At 39.2% G+C, this 18,105-nt stretch overlaps 1 protein-coding gene across 1 annotated transcript in view; it reads right to left on the bottom strand.

Annotated features, from left to right (window-relative positions):
* The window catches only part of LOC143283299 (prolow-density lipoprotein receptor-related protein 1-like), a 264,347-nt gene that overhangs the window by 129,322 nt on the left and 116,920 nt on the right, over positions 1–18,105 (bottom strand). The window contains exons 3-4 of the mRNA XM_076589486.1: positions 15,512–15,640; positions 10,860–10,895 (exon numbers count right to left, since the gene is read on the bottom strand). Coding sequence (XP_076445601.1) covers positions 10,860–10,895; positions 15,512–15,640 — 165 coding nt within the window. The remainder of the gene's footprint in view (positions 1–10,859; positions 10,896–15,511; positions 15,641–18,105) is intronic.

Below are 18,105 nucleotides of genomic sequence, written 5' to 3'. Positions count from 1 at the left end.
AATGGATGCAGGAGAAAAAAAAAGAAAAATGATAGCTGATAACACACACACACACACACACACACACACACACACACACACACACACAACACACACACACACACACACACACAGAGTGAAAGTCTGTGACATCTTTCCATTAACAATTACACGAGCTTTAATATTTTTTTTTTTATAAAAAGTATATATCCATTTTCTGATATCATTTCCAAAACCAAATGTTTCAAGAACATTTCCCATGTAATCCCAGTTTACGGAGTCGAAGGCTTTTTCAAAATCAACTGAAACCAATAACCCATGTAACTGTTTTATATCTAAGTAGTGTATCATGTCATATAATAACTGAATGTTATCTCCAATATACCTCCCTGAAATAAACCCAGTCTGATCTTCATGAATTAGTTTTGGTAACACTGTTTTCATTCTATTTGCTTTGCAAGCTGACCTGATTTTATATGAGATATTCAGTAGTGAGACAGGTCTCCAGTTTTTATGGTATTCCTTTGGTTTGTCTCCCTTGGGTATACAGATTATCAGTCCTTCTCTTTGTGTGATTGACATTTCACCTAAAACAAACCCTTCATTTATAGACCGAACCACAAAGTCCTCCCTTTCTAAAGAAACCTCTCTCTTTCTCTCTTGTTTGTATCTCTCACCCTCACCCTCCCTACCTCTCTCCTCTCTCTCCCTACCTCTCTCCTCTCTCTCTCTCCTCTCTCTCTCCCTACCTCTCTCCTCTCTCTCTCTCCCTCTCTCTCTCCCTACCTCTCTCCTCTCTCTCTCTCCTCTCTCTCTCTCCTCTCTCTCTCCCTACCTCTCTCCTCTCTCTCTCCTCTCTCTCTCCCTACCTCTCTCCTCTCTCTCCCTCCTCTTTTTCCTCTCGGTCTTTCACCCCTCTCTCTCTCCCTACCTCTCTCCTCTCTCTCTCCCTACCTCTCTCCTCTCTCTCTCCCTACCTCTCTCCTCTCTCTCTCCCTACCTCTCTCCTCTCTCTCCCTCCTCTTTTTCCTCTCGGTCTTTCACCCCGCTCTCTCTCTCTCTCTCTCTCTCTCTCTCTTTCCTTCTCTCCCCTCCTCCCTTCTCCCCTCTCTCTAATATTTCTGTGGTACATGAGGGGAAAAGAGTAAAAGGACCCACCCCTGGCACAAGACTGAAAGGATACTGACTGTTATCCTCTCATTCTGCATTTAATGCATCAAATTAAACATTCATTCATTTGTTCTGTCTCTGTATATCTTCCAGTATATGCATGTAAACAGAAAAAAAAGCATAATATTCACAAAAGGAGTGATTACTGAGTATTAAGCTGGTACACATAGAGCAGACAGGCTTGCAGCGCTAATGATACACGCATCTCAAATAATAAATAAATATATATATATACATATATATAAGACATCATTGTGCGGTCTAAAAGCAAGTAGAGAACCAAATATATCTGGCACAGCTAAAAGAAAGGGTCTAAAACAAGTCACGAGTTTTGTTTGTTGCTCTGAACTGAAAAGATGGGTGAGAGGAGAAATAGAGAAGAGAGGAGCAAGCAAAAAACAAAAAGAAAGGGTGGTGGGTGGAGGGAGGGATGGGGGTTGGGGGGGGGGGGGGGGGGAGGGGGGAGAATGATGGAAACTATGGGTAAAGAAAGTTTTTATTTGATTCAACATGGAGTCTGAAGGTCTATGCAATGCTGACACACATGCTCTTACAAACTTTTTCACACTCTCTCCGCTGATATGAAAACATGATTATATAATAATTATGATGACATGGAATTAACATGTTCAATGCAGTAATAAATTAAGCAGGTACTGAACTTTCTATGAGATGCATGAGATGAAACCATATTTGATGCTAAAATGAATATGAAGAAATATTTCAAAATTTTTACTGCAAAATTTTGGCTGGGTGTGTCAGGTTTGCCTATTCATCGTTAAAGACATAGTAAATCTAATGATAAAGATTTGATTTGCCCTTTATATAAAAAAGGAAAAGCAAGATGACATCCAATTTGTTTTGTGCTGTACAGCTCTTAAACGAATAAGCGTAAAACAGATTCAAAGTAAACATTACCAACAAGCTTGCAACTTCAAGTTGACATTACTCAAGTCATCCAAATGACAAAATGATGTATCAAATGTGTGGGTCCCGTTTCCTGAACAACACGTTTTAGTTAACATACATTGCTACCTTGGAACATGTTATGCTGGAACTGCTATCTCTTGTGATATGTTCTGTGTGTATTTTCATGTTTATTCAGGCAAATCAACGTATCATATGTTGTTCGTTTACCCCTTCAATGGGGCTATAGCTTAATGAATACATCATATATACTCATCTCATCTCTCTCTCTCTCTCTCTCTCTCTCTCTCTCTCTCTCTCTCTCACACACACACACACACACACACACACACACACACAAACACACACACACACACACACACACACACACACACAATATGGCCAACTATATGATTATATACTGCCTATCCCAGATCACAGCACAGGAGGACAGATAAGACAGAATGAGAAAAAGATCGGAAGAGCACTCTGCCAGTCTCAAGAGACGATCTACAGAGCTCTGAACACAGCCTAGCGTTGAGCTGAGGAGGAGGGGAAAAGACTTTTATCTTTTAAAAGGAAAAGGAAAGTTCTCTACCAGCACAAGAGAAGTAACAATGTTTAAGTAAATAATGTGCAGCTACTGTATATGCACACACCAAAAAAGTGGTGATCTGCTTGTGTGTGTGTGTGTGTGTGTGTGCGCGCGTGTGTGTGTGTGCACGTGCCCATGCGCGTGCGTGTGTGTCTCTGTCTGTATGTATGTGACAGGGAGAAGAAAAATGAACAGATCTAATGATAGTGAAAGGTTGCCAAGAACATTCTACATATTGAAAGGAAAGAAGCAATTTTCACAGAAGCTCTGTGTGTTTGTGGATGAGGGCTACCAAACACATTCAAAATCAGCTATCTTCCATCTCTTCTGGTCCCACAACTGGTGGAATTTTGCTGTCAGCATGATGATCTATAAATCTAAAATAATCTCTGCCAAAGCAGAGCACCCAAAACATGAGTGAAAGTAAGTGTCACACTGTGACTAAAACAATGGCACATCTAACCAAGTGGTCCGTTGCCTACCACTTGAAAGAGAGGATTTACACAGAAAAACAACGCCCAGTCAAAGCAGCATGACTCAGACTGCAAATCCATAGCAAGCCAAAAGACGCAAGCTCTGCCCTCAACAGCTACGTGTTGAAAAGGATGTTGAGACGGCGACAAAGAGTGCAAGCACACTCATCACGCACCCACACGCTCCCACGCCTGCGAACACTCACACGCACGCACGCACGCACACACACACACACACACACACATCCTAAATTAATGGTGTAATCTGAACTCCAATTACAGCAGTCTTTTTTTCTTCTTCTTTTTTTACACTTTTCTTTTGTGTGCAATGGAACAAAACTTTGAAAGAGGCATGAAAACAAAAACCTTTGAATAGAAGATTCCAGAACAGTAATGCAAGCTGTGAAATAAACTCTCCAATGATTTTGCTTCTTCAAAGTGTTGCCCTAATTTTCCAAAAGGCCATGTCTGCATGCCCAGCTCCCATTCAACAAGCTGTAGATGTCCAAAGTTTCACACCATCAAGTACATTTCTTTTCTTCTTTGTTTAATGAAAGCAGACCAAATGTCCTACAATGGATCATATAACAGAACACATCTTGCTTCCCTCTCAGATTTCTTTCCAAACGCAAAATTTCCAAATTAAAAGTCTGCACAGCCCTGGTGTTTGTTGCAACCAACAAACTTAAAAAGTGTTCAGGTGAAGTGATACAGAAAACATCCCTTTCTGAATCCTAATAATACACAATATACTTTTTTCAATGCTACATTTCTTTCCGTGGAAATTTTCAAATTAAACAGACCACAAAGTATTGGCGTTTGTAGTAAATTTTTAAAAAATCATTTTTAAGAAATCGTTCAAAGTAACAACATAAAATCATATGGAAAATGTGGGTCAGCAGGTTTGATTCTACAAAATACAACAACAACAATCATTATCACTCTTCATAATCCTATCACTAAGAAGCTTAGTGGTTAAAACCAACTACTTCTACAAACCAGTATGAGATCCACTACTGCAGAATATTAAGTCCCAAAAGACAGACAATACAAACAATAAATAAAACTACCTAGACTTCGAGCGACTATCACACAGTCTGTTTTCCCTCTTCAACATACAATAGCAGTCTTCAGATCTGGGAATAATGTCAGAGCAATGTCAAGCACCGGAAACAGAATAAGAAGAAAAAAAAAACATGAGGGGGAAAAGATGCAAGAAAAATATAGGTGAAAAGAAACAACGGGTTACAAAATTACGATGCTTCTTGTCTTACCTCCTCTGCCTGAGAGCCCGAATTGGGGACACATGAACACAAAACATGAATCAGTATGACTGTCAACAGGATGTCAGAACTCATCACACAAACACAGTTCAACATTCTCTGCAAATGTTATCTCAAAACTCTGCGTCTTTTGAAATTAACCCTTAAAGCAAAAGATCACAGGTAATATCAACTGAATCCAACACCATACACAGACTCTTTGTTTCAAAGTCTATGGGTCCACATTTTTGCCTAGTGTCGCACTATTCTGTGCCCAGGATGCTATTCCTTCTTCTAGAAATAAAGACATAATATTACAAGAAGTTACTACAGAACATTTTCACTGTTAAAGCACGCTCAATCAATAAAAAATCACTTCTGTTAACATATAAAAATTGAAAAACAAAGATAATAAATAAATGAATATTATAAAACCTTAAACCTCAGGAACAGAACAGCTAAACATTAAGAGAAAAATGTAAATACAACAACAACAATAGAGTATTTCAGGACATTTATTTTAAGAACATGAACGCAGATGACAATGTAATTCCAGTCATAATGGGAATGGCCTTTGTACAGTTATGTGGGTAGACATGGGGAGTAGGGGGTTTGGGGGGGGGGGGGGGGGCAGGGGAGAAGGGGTGTGGGGGGGGGGGGGGGTGCAGAAAAAAAAAGAAAAGGCAGGTAGAATGAGGGTGGCAGAGGGAGGGGAGTTTGGGGCCTGGGATTCAGAGACAGGGTGGGACAGGTTATAATATGGGTTTGGGTGTTAGCTAAATGTTGCTGTTCTTTTCAACAGATTTAAATGCACAGCATGTACATGTGTATGTGCAGATGAAACACACCTGTACATGAACATGCTCGTAAGCGTGTGCACACACACGCACGTGCGCACACACACTAACATCAAAAAAGGACTGACATATAACTACTGCCAAGAAACTTACATATTAACATCCCCATACTTCACTGACTAGAACTACAAACACTGCCAATAACAAACATTCCTACTAAACAACCCATTCACAACAATATAAAAATAAAAAGTTTTTATGCATCTTAACCTATTTGTACTGAAATCTTTACAAGAAACAAACCACTCGAACTACAGGTAAACAAATGTAAACTGACAGCAACTGCTCAGAAATAGTGTGTGTGTGTGTGTGTGTGTGTGTGTGTGTGTGTGTGTGTGTGTGTGTGTGTTCAAACTGTTTTAAAGCCTGAAGCAATGCTTTACAAGTACACCATCGCTTTAAAAAACAACTCAGAACTGGAAATATTACCAGCAACAGAGTAATACAGAGATGTTAACCACAAAGCTGTAACTATCTGCTATAAACACATAACATGTTCACCCTCTATGAAGCATCATTAAAAGTCTAAAGAGAAAAGGAAAGAGAAGAAAGAAAGAAAGAAACCAATGAAGGAATGAAGGAATGAAGAAAGGGAAAGAGGAATGTGGAGGGGAAAAGGAAACAAAACAATTCACAAAATATCTATCTTAAAAAACGTCTACATAATGAATATAAAAAAGTCTACATAATGAATCATTGGCAAGCGTATACGACACATATATGAAAAAACAAGCCAGCATAAAAAGTGATTAAAGCGCTCTCTCTCTCTCTCTCTCTCTCTCTCTCTCTCTCTCACACACACACACACACACACACACACACACAAATTAGATGATTACCACAAAAACAAATCAAAAAGCCATATGCCTATATAAATGTCCTCATTGTTTAGCAATACATGGCAAAATAAAAATAATAAATGCACCTTTCTATCAACACCAGTTACCTTTCTTACCATTATAAAGCTGAACAGCTCAAGCTGAGGCAAAAACAATGAGGAAATAAAACTAAATCTTTTTTTTTTTTTTTTTTTTTTAAAGCAATGGCAATGTTTTCCGCAGTTGTTATCATGCGCCGTTATCCATTTTTGAGTTTTCAGTTTTAGTATATTAGTTCAAAGCAAGGACGGTATGGCAAAAAACAAAATAAAATATTTTAAAAGCACATGGTTTTAGAACCATTCAGGTCAAAGCACATTAACAAAGGCAACTTTTCTTCACCTCCCTAAATCCACATAATTCATTTGTCCCACACAAATTCATTTCCCTTCTTCACACTAATTCACCTCAATGATTCACCCCCAACCCCATCCTCGGACATTTATAAGATAAAAAGTAACATAGGCTATTGTCCAAGTTCTTTTTTTTCAAGAGCAGAGGGAAGGGGGAGAACAAAAATGAGATACTGTACACCTAAAAGAATTCACTGCAACAGGGAATTGACATCACTGACATTTCATAAACTGGTTTTTGTTGTTGTTGTTTTTTTTGTTTTGTGAGAAAGAAGGGGAAGGGGGATGTTCACCCACACACACACACACACACACACACTCTCTCTCTCTCTCTCTCTCTCTCTCTCTCACTCACAGAGGGAGAGAGAGAGAGCGAGAGAGGGAGAGAGAGAGGCTTACATTTGCACAGACAAAGATAGAAGGGGAATGGGGATGTACACACACACACACACACACACACACACACACACACACACACACACACACACACACACACACACACACACACAATTTTTTTTAAAATTTTTAATGTGAGCTTGCATGTGTGTGCTTGTCCCGACAAAACCTAATTCTAAAAAAATCTTCCTGACAGTCGAAGAAAAACATTCTGACCTGATAAAAGTCAACAAAACTGGCCCCACAGTCTAAACCAGTTATTAGGAAATAGTGTTAATGGACAATGATTATTCAAAATCACTCAACTGCAGCCATTTTCTGAAATTTGAATTCAGAGTGAAATCTTGTGAAATTAATAGAAGGGAACAAAAAACCTCAACATATTACTAATAACAACAAACAAGAGAGGCAAGGCCTTCAAGACTCACTTGTGATACACTTTAAAAAAATCCAAGCTTTTTATGCATTGAGTATAATTTCAAAATGTAATGTTTAAGATGAGAAAGATCAGTTTAAAGCAAATTAACTCCCCTAGCATTACAGAGTAATTTCCCTTTTTTACACTCTGCACCAAAACGTTTGCAAACTAAATAAAACTTCCATGCTTAGCAAAAGAAGTTCCTGTTTGAACAAAAAATGATAATAATGACTGCTCTAGCTGTTGGGTCAGAATATCAGATCAAAGTGCCAAGTTTAGAGAATACAAAAAATATAAATATAACAGTAAATGCAGTTTGCATATAATTAGGCTTCAGTCTTTATTTTTTGTGCCCATCCCAGAGGCGCAATATTGTTTTAAACAAGATGACTGGAAAGAATTGAATTTTTCCTATTTTTATGCCAAATTTCGTGTCAACTGACAAAGTAGTTGCAGAGAAAATGTCAACGTTAAAGTTTACCATGGACCCACAGACACACAGACACACACACAGACAACCGAACACCGGGTTAAAACATAGACTCACTTTGTTTACACAAGTGAGTCAAAAATGGGCAGACAAAAAAGACAATCATAAAAGTACTGATGAGAAAGGTATTCTCACACTGGGTTACCTGTCTTCTATGTAATTTATTTTGTCTGTTCAGATTCTATCCATGTCGTTCTCTTAACTCTCTCCATACGAACGGCGAAAGAGACGACGTTAACAGCGTTTCACCCCAATTACCATCATCAAAATATTGCAAGAGGAAGGCTCTTATACTGAAGAGGTGAATGTTGACAAAGACTACTACAATTCTTACGACGGAAGCTAAAGGTTGGGTCATTCAGACACCCACTGGACATCCGAGCGGTCTGTGTAGAGGAGAAGAGAGGACTGGCCGTACTGAGTGAGTTACGACAAGTAAAACAGAGACACCTGTAAGAAAGATGAGAATGTCATTCCCGTACTGGGTTACTGTATCCAGTTTTTTTTTTACATTTCTCAACAAACAGTCTAGGCCTGTTTCTTGCCTGTACTTTATAAGATAGTCTAAAAACAGCAAAATTATATAGTTTAAAAACGACACACTAATTTCCTTCCGTGTTTGTTTTTCAAAACTTCCTCTCAATGTCATTTTCTAAACTGAAAGACGGACGAATCATTCACTTGCACATGTTTTCTTTGACTGTATGCTCTGTTGTTGTTCTGTGTGCTATGCTGCTGATGTATGCACTTAGAGCAGCAGGGTAAGTGCTATATTGCACAGCAGTAGTAGTACTAGTACTAGTAGTAGTGTCTGATAGTGTTTAACTCATTCATCAGTTTTCCGAACACATTTATCGTATCTATGTTTTGCTTCTTCTACCCTCAGCTAATACTGTCTTGACAGCAAACAGCAATGGTGTGTTTCTATAGTATGCTTTTTAGGGTAGTGGAAATATATATATATATATATATATATATCAGCAGAAACTGGATAAAACATGTAATTTATACCATGCAATGAAATGGAAAGTGAAAAACAACAGACCTTATATGTAACGAGAGAAAACAGATTCATGATTGGTTGCTGACCTCAACAAAAAAAAAAACCACCACCCCACCCCACCCCCAAAACCAGTTCTTTGTTGGCCTCAGGAACAAGAAAGAAAGAGTGGTTTGTTGACATCATTAACAGGAATGAAAGACTGGCTGGTTGGCTTCATTACAGAAAAAGAAAAAAGTCATATGTCGATGTGATGACAAAAAAAAAAAAAAGAAAAAAAAAAAAGGGACAACTGTCAACTGTCAATGCTCAGCTGCTGCCCCCAAATACAGAAAACACAACAGTCCCCACAAATGTCCCCAGATGTTGATGTATCTCTTTGCCAGTTAATCAGTCACCCTGGAATTCATTTTTCTGGCCCATCATAACGACCATTAGACAGCAGGTGTGTGGTGGAACACAGAAACAGGGGCTCCTGTGGCTTGTACAGAGCATGCAGTGACAATGGAGACACCCTGGCATGATCCGCTAGGTCTGGGGACTTCCGATCAAGTGTTCACCAGTCATCAGATCCTGTTTCGACCTCATATTGTGTCCATGGGAAAGACACTTTACTCTGATATCCCCCCCACCCCCCCCCCCCCACTCCACCCAGGTGTGAATGGGTATCTGACTTTGGTCAAAAATCCTACACTGCTTTTGTTGGGGAAGGTCAAAACAGCACAAGAAGGGGGGTTGGGCCCTACCTTCCTGTGCTGAGCCCCAGACATAGAGGATATGAATTCACTGCCCTGCTGACTGTGAAAGGCTATGAGACCCTTTACCTTTCACCTGGCATGCAGTGACTGACAGACCTGACAGGATGCACCTCACCGGACAGATGGAAACGTACATTTCAGAGCAGCAATGTGGCTGAAGAGGAGGGTTGGTCTGAGATGCTGCTGCTGTGTGTGTGTGTGTGTGTGTGTGTGTGTGTGTGACAACAGTCATTTAAAAAATGTAGGACAGCTGCTTGCATGCAAGATGAGACATGAATCCCTGAATATGATCTGTGACCACAAACACACAATACTCCTCACTTTCTGGATGTGCAGGGAGGATTATGGGGCCAGCAGAGAACACAAAGTATACAGTCATTCTGTAAGCCAACAACCCCCATGTCTCTTTTACTTCCCTTAACTAACCCTTGTGTCAGAGATCACTCTCTACTTTCTCTATAAACTATTCTAAATCTGCAGATGTTGTATAAACAATGTAGACATATTGTTAATCTCATAAGAACAACAACAAACCCTTGCCTCTTTGCTTCTTTGTGAAATTAATCACTATATTAAAATATGATTTTCATACTTTCAATAAAAATGCTTTGAATTTGCGGTCATCTTAATAACATTCCATATCTTTTAAAAAATCCCTGTCTACACTTTTTATAATAAAACAATCTACATTGGATGTAGCATTCAGTTGCAATATATACTTTAAGGACTAAGCTAAAAGTAAAGATTAGGTTCTTCATCACATTCAATGCATCAATGGTAACCTGCTCGAGAATGATGGGAACGGAGTATTATGACTTGCAAAAAAACAAAAACTTAAATGAAATGATTTTACGAAATCACAGTGGATCGAGGAGGAGCTGTATTTGCATTCACAATGCAACAGACTAAGACCTACACTTCATATACAATAATGCCAAGCAGAGGTGAAGAGTGCAAGCACTGCATACACTAAACAGTTTCCTTCACCACCTCCGTCACCCAATAACCATCCAAACACAATCCTTCATGAAACCGTGCGTGCGTACGCACCTATGCACATGCACATGCGTGCATGCACGCGCAGGCTTACACACAATCACGCTCCTGCAAAACCCAAGTTACAGTGGCCACAAAGAACACCCACACACAAAAGCGGCAAATCAACCTGACTGGTTAAAGGCAACAGAAGAGGCTGGAAGGGCACGCACACACACAAACACACACTCAGGAGCAAGAGGAGCAGTAGCAGCAGCAGTAGCGGGCAGAGCTGAGGGTGGGGGGGTGTGGGGAGGGGGTCCTGGGTGACAAAGCGATGGATACAAACCTCTAAAGTGGGAGCCCTTTGTTTTACGGGTTCGGCCTGAAGCAGGACCATGGACACACAGAGAGACACAAAAAGAGAGAAAGAGGGATGCCATTAGTAGATCAACACCACTCATTCATTTTGCTTCTTCATTCTTTTGTTGCTGTTTTTTTTTCAAACTACTTTTTTTTTCTCTCCCTCTCTTTTCTGAGTACCTTTGAGAATTTGACCACTCTAAGCACTGTGCGCCAATATCAATAGTAATACCTAAATTTTTTTAGGTTTTTGTTGGGGTTTTTTTGGTAACATTAATAAGCATGACACATGTCACAATGTGTCAAAACTATTTATACCACAATGACACAACAAACAATCAACTGATGTGTCAGCATTATGTGATGAAGGAATGATTCTCAAGCATTTCCGATCATCACAAGGCATCACAATGCAGATTACCATCTCCAATTTCAACTCATTCTCTGAGCCATCCCTAACCCAACAATGGCAACAACTGTGACAAAATACTTACATGGGAGATTTCTCACAACAACTGATAACAGAGCACTGGTAAACCAGTTCGCTTTGCACTCATCTCTTCAAATGAAGTCTGTCTTCCTCTCACTTCCTAACAGTGACCACAGAAAGAAAAGGCGGTCACCTAGCATGGCACACAGCAGAGTAAATGGTTCCAAAGCTCAACAAGGACGCAGAGAAGAGAGTTCAGGGTATATATATATATATATATATGTTACATCACAGGCATGTATAGCACAGATGCAGAATGCAACCGTTCCACTTCCAAACACCCCTGCTCAAAAGTGCAAAACAAAACTCATCACCACACATTAGTCCCTGCTCAAAATGCAGAATAAAACCCATTACTATGTACGAGTCCATATTCAAAATGCAAAATAAACTTCATTACTATGAACACAACCCTATTCAAAATGCAAAATATAAATCATTAATATGTATGAAGCCGTATTCAAAATGCAAAATAAAACATTATTATGTATTAATTTTTTTTTTTTTTTAAAGAAATAACGAACATTTGAAATGGAACAGTAAACTCATTATTATGTATAACTCCCAACTCAAAACACAAAATAAAACTCATGACTTGGTAGAAATTATTAAAATGCATTAAATTTACATTTACTATCCAGCAATCCACTATCAAGGTCTTACTCATCAAATCAAAGGTGCTTAGCAATCATTTTAAGTACAGTTTGTGTATGTAGGTTATGTGGGTGTGGGAAACAGTGAGCATTTTGTCAGAGAAAAAAGACATGCTTGCAAATGTGCGTATACACGCACATGTGAATGTGCACACACATCTGTGATTAGCCATGTGAGTGTTCCCATGTGTATGAGCAAACATATTTGTGTGTGAGTGTGTGTGTGTGAATGAGTGAATGTGTGTGTGTGTGTGTGTGTGTGTGTGTGTGTCTGTGTCTGTGTGTCTGTGTGTGTCTGTGTCTGTGTATCTGTGTGTGTCTGTGTGTGTGTCTGTGTGTGCATGTTAAAGATTCCATAATCCACGTCAGTGTTCAGTGGGTTATGAAATCAAAAACATACCCCACATGCACACCCCCTGAAAATAGAATATGGCTGCCTAAATCAAAGGGTAAAAATGGCTATACATGTAAACAGCCTTCTTGCAAATATGAGCACACATAGGAATTGCACCCCACGAAGAGGGGGAAAAGCTGTCTACATATGTGTAAAGATTTAACATGCCAGCATCCAGTTACAAATCTAATCTTGTAATGTCCTTGCTGGAATTCATTTTATGATGGAAAAAAAATTGAACATGCTGAATTTTTCATCCTCACTATTTACGTAAACTGTTTTGTTTTTTTGTGTTTTTTTGTTGTTGTTGTTGTTGTTGTTTGTTTGTTTGTTTGTTGTTGTTTGTTTTTTAAGCGCTATCCTCTATTCCTATTAATTTGTTTAATGCAGAGGGGGTGAGTGGAGGAGTTCAGCTGGTCTGAAATTAAACCCAGTTTTATTGAAGTGGGGAATGTTGTTTAAATAAGTGTTTTTCAGCTTTTGCAAATTCTCTTTTTGCATTCTCCTCTTTCTTTCTTTTCATTTTCATTTGGGCACAATCTGCTTTAATCACACTGACACTGCAATCTCCCTTACTCCAGCAAAAGTTAAAATGTGTTTTCATTTAAACTTCACACTGGTGTGTGTGTGTGTGTGTGTGTGTGTGTGTGTGTTCACATGGGCATGCATGTTTATTCATCTGGGTGTGAGCATGTGCATGAGTGCATTTCTGAGTGTGTGCATGCGCATATGGTGTGTGTGTGTTCTTGTGTACGTACACACACATCTGTGGTATGAGTGTAGTTCTTGTGAGTGTTTTTTCTTTCTTTCTTTCAGTGTGTGTGTGTGTGTGTGTGTGTGTGTGTGTCTGTGTGTGTGTGTGTGTGTGTGTGTGTGTGTGTGTGTGTGTGTGTGTGTGTGTGTGTGTGTGTATGCACTCCCTTGTGCACACACATTCACATGTATGTGTGGATAAATGCACATTAACAAACACGGTCACAAGAGCAGGGTATTTTTGTGGTTCCTAATGCAAGATCTGAAGAATGACTCTTTCAAACTGAGACAGTAATCTCCTAAAATGTGTGACCATTGCTACATCATTTCCATTATTTCTCCTTCTGGTTTTTTTGTTGTTTTTTTTTTCCACAAGTTATTTTCCTGTTACATGTTGCTTAGTGTGCTGACTTCCAGGTAAAACCAAACATCAGAATCCATTTCCAATGATGATTTACCAACTTACACTTCCTGTTAACTTTCCACACAAATATAATTCCAACACATGTTCAAGACATATATGTAATTGGAAAATCATTTCTGAAAACTGTCAAGGAACAGCCGCTTCCTTGTCTCTGGTCATTCAAATTAGTAAACCCCTTCCCCCTCCTTTCTCTCAAAATTTTGATTCCTAAGCATCTAAAAAATAAACATGCAGTTAATCATGGATCCACAAGAGGTAGTATCTGTCACTATAACTGATTAAGAAAAATACCCATGCGTTTAGACTACCTTGGGAAAAACAAGCAACAAATGCACCCCAATACTTGTTTGGATCACACTGCTAAACACTACAATTAAAATGTAGATCATCAAAGCTGACACACCACTGAGGCTTCAGGCAACTGCAGTCAAAATTTCAAGACAAAAAAATTGATCTAACAGGTGAAATGAACAGAGAAAACCTGGAACATTTATTGTGTAAAACAGTGCAATTCAAGTTTAAAACTCACACAGTTCAAAAAGTACTGCAGCTTCAAAGACTGCAATACTATATTACAATGAACATACTTTTCACATACCATCACTACCATCTTTCAGTGAAATATTTTAAGAACTCTCCGGTCTTTCAAACAGGCAGGTTCCTGTTTTACGTCTGTTGCTAAATTTACAAGATCTTTGGCATCATAAGCATCTGCCTCTTGAAGCTTTTGTATTTCTTTAAATTATCAGTGTCACCAACATCAATGCTTGTCCACACAAGATAAACTTAACCACTATTCCCAGTCATTTGCTCATTAAATGCATCATTCTTCATTTATCATTCTTCTCAGCTGATCATAGCAATCTGACAATCAGAAAAAACAAAGGTTTTCATTTCAGTTAGCTATGAAGTCCTTTCAGATACAAGCTCCACCTTTCTGTCACAACACAGTACATCCTGGAAAGCTGGCAAAGAAGCCTGAAGCTGTTGCTTCGTCCAAACACAAGGCCGGTTTTCACAAAGGAGCAAAACTTGCGTCACTGAGGCATTCCAGTCCAATCCATGAGGAATATGCAAGTGATTACATGGTCAGAAAACAGGATATGAGGGAAAGTCTGCTCTGGCAAAGGTATGTTCATGGGTACAGGCAAGAGGAAAGGCAGTTTATGAAGTAAAGGGTTATTTCATCATGATATCATACATTGGAGAAGAAGAAAAAATGATGAGATCAAAACTATCCCCAAATATGCGCAAATTCTCAACAATAGTGTTTATATCTGAGTATTTTCCACACTGTAAATTATCTGCAAATAAACTGTTTAAATGAATATCTTAATGCACTGATATTCTGTCAGAGAAATAAAAAAAATACAAACAAAAGACTTACAGCATTCTAGCAAAGTTATCAAGGAATAAGCAACATTAGAAACTGAAAAAAAAAAAAATAACCTGCACTTTTATTCAAACTCTTAAACATCTCCCTTACAGACAGCAACCTCTTTATGTAAAGATCTTTGTCTCTCAAAACATTAGCAATCACTAGAGAATTTTTTTTAACACTTTTTTCAGAAAGGACCAGAAACTAGAAAAAAAAACCACACCTAAAACAATGACTACCCCCTCCCTCCCTCCCTCCACCACCCAGTTGTCACCACTACACACACACACACACACACACACACACATACCCACTCCCCATCTGTTATCACTTTCCTCCATCCCCTGTGGCAATTCCACATCACCACCAGCAAGGTAAGTTGTCAAATTGAAAGGGGAAGGGGGGTTACTTACATACGTAGATATATAATTATAAATATATATATATATATATATCAAAGTCACTGGAGAAAGAAAGAAAGATTGATAGCTAATTAAATAAATGCCAGCATGCATGAACAAAAACAAGGAGAAGCCCAATACTTACAAATCTCAGGGTCCTCATCAGCGCCATCGTCACAGTCTTTCTGCCCGTCACACTGCCAGCCCTGGGCGATGCAACGCGACACACCCACCGGGCACTGGAACTGTCCCTCCATGCAGGCCCGCGGGTTCTCTGCAACAGTTCAGTTCAGTTCAGTTCACTTACTCAAGGAGGCGTCATTGCATTCGGACAAATCCACATATGCTACACCGCATCTGCTAAGCAGATGCCTGACCAGCAATGTAACCCAACACGCTTAGTCAGGCCGTGAGGAGAAAAAGAAACAAAAACAAAAAAAACATGCTGAATATTCCCTTTTAAATTCTGTTTCAACCGAAAGTCCAGTTTCATATGTCTATACACAGCCACAGATCTCATATTCAAGCAAAATTGCTACCAGAATCTCTGCAACACCAATGCCAAGCAATGGCCACGTTATGTCTTCGTCACAAGAGTCAAGATACCATCGGTGTGAAGGTTGGATGAAACTTTTGTCTCTTAAAAAAAAATTTTTTTAAATAAAATAAAATAAAAAAATCTTTCCAGTGCATATGCTGTGGAGGCAATTAAGCACTCAGTCAGGTGTTGGACTTCCCATACTGTGTTCACCAGTGATCAGGGTTCAAGGCCCTGTTTCATTCAGCATGGTGTTGTGTCCTTGGGAAAGGCACGTTACTCAGGTGTGATATAGATCTGGAGTGATATCTTTAATAAAAAAAAAAATTAATATAAAAAAAAAGATTAAGAGTTTTTACAGTGAACCATCTTTGATTTTCAACAGCCAGAGAAGGTTGTAAAGAGATGCTCAGTGCATTCTGAGTTTTCCCTGTTAAATTCTCTATCAGAGGTCTCATATGTCTATATATGGCCATCTCATATTCAAGCAAAATTGCTACCAGAAACAGTGGACCAGGGAACTGAACCAAATCTCTAAAACAAGGCATATCCTCTGGGAGATATCTTCATCATTGTAAACTCCTCTCTGTGAATAAACTCCTCTGTGGGGATTGTCTAATGTGAAGTTTTCACCCCTTGACAACAGCTGATGATGAAGCCTCTCAGTGAAGAGTTGTCACCTCACTCAGATATTAAAATTGGGCTTACCGGACAAGGTAACAGTCATTGTTTTTAATTTAGGTTTCTTCCTTTTGTGACTGCATTACTTTGGTTCAGCAAAATCAAACTACACCACACACACACACACACACACACACGCACGCACGCACAGAGCAGTAACTGCACTCAAAATGCATGCAATACTGATCTCATTTCATCTTTTTCCCCCTCACTTTTTAAGATATGATTTCTAATTTATGACAGAAATAGTAAATATGTAAAATGATATGCACAATCTTTTTACATCATCAGATTTCAGTATGTTTATTGCCTGCTTTCACATCATGTTTTCAGTGCTTTGTACTAGTACTTGTCTGCCTTTGTGATACTGCAACCCAACACCATTTTCTCTTTTGGGGACCATAAAGTTATTCATATCTTATTAAGTTACTATCACATGAACGATTAATTCAAACACTGGGAAGACCAAGACCATCGTCAGTTCCTTATGGCAGGCATGACCGTGGCACATCATCCTGCTGAAAGGTCACTAATTAATTCTCAACCTTCAGGTTGCACAGACTGTCACAATGACCCAGCTTTTCAATGGCCTGCCTGCCTGGCGCTAGGAGAACTGTGACCATGAATATTTTTTTTTCCCTGGGGAGACACTGCAAGACAAATGTGGTGAGGAAAATAGGACAGCCCATTAAATGTGCAAATAAGAGACGGATGGGTAGACAAGGCAGACAAGACAGATACAAAGACACTGAGGGGTTTTGATGGCTTGGGCCAGCAGCCCCAGTCATGACAAGTGCAGACAAATGACATTTCTGAAAGAATTTGACTCAAAATATATGGATGGTCAAGACCCAGCACTTACCTCATGCTCTACTTTGCTTTTTTTTTTTTTTTTCTCACTGTTCCCACCCTTCCCTCAACATACACATCATCACACTCACACACAACCCCTTTTCACATATTCAAAAACTCACATGAATGATTTTGTCCAACCGCACAACCAGCAAGACAAAAGAGAGAGAGACAGAGACAGAGAGAACAGTTATGCCCCTATCAACCCATTTCAAATAACTGCAAAGCATATCTCTGAGTGACTGTAATCGAAACAATTCCTTCAGAGAAAGGTTTGTGTTTCTTTTTAATATATCCAGAATTTGCGATAAATGTGAGAAATGTAGACCACAGCCACAAACACCTTGACCTTAAGGGCGAAACGCCAATAGGTCGTTAAACTCACTCACTCAATGTGAGTAAATTTCAAATCCCCTAAGTGACTTAAAGATCATTTTTAACAAACACCACTTGAAGCTGAATCATACAACTTCAATGTCTACGTCAGGTTTTGACCAAGATCTGCTGACGGATTCAGCACAAACACACACACACACACACACACACACACACACACTCACTCACACACTCTCTCTCTCTCTCTCTCTCTCTCTGTGAAGACAAGATGGGAAATCCATTCTTGTTGGCACTCCACTGACCATGTCCCAAACTAGTTCCCCCACAGGATT

The sequence above is a fragment of the Babylonia areolata genome, chromosome 1 (genome assembly GCF_041734735.1).
Source record: "Babylonia areolata isolate BAREFJ2019XMU chromosome 1, ASM4173473v1, whole genome shotgun sequence".
Lineage (NCBI taxonomy): Eukaryota > Metazoa > Mollusca > Gastropoda > Neogastropoda > Buccinidae > Babylonia > Babylonia areolata.
This window is presented reverse-complemented; position numbering and strand designations above follow the sequence as displayed.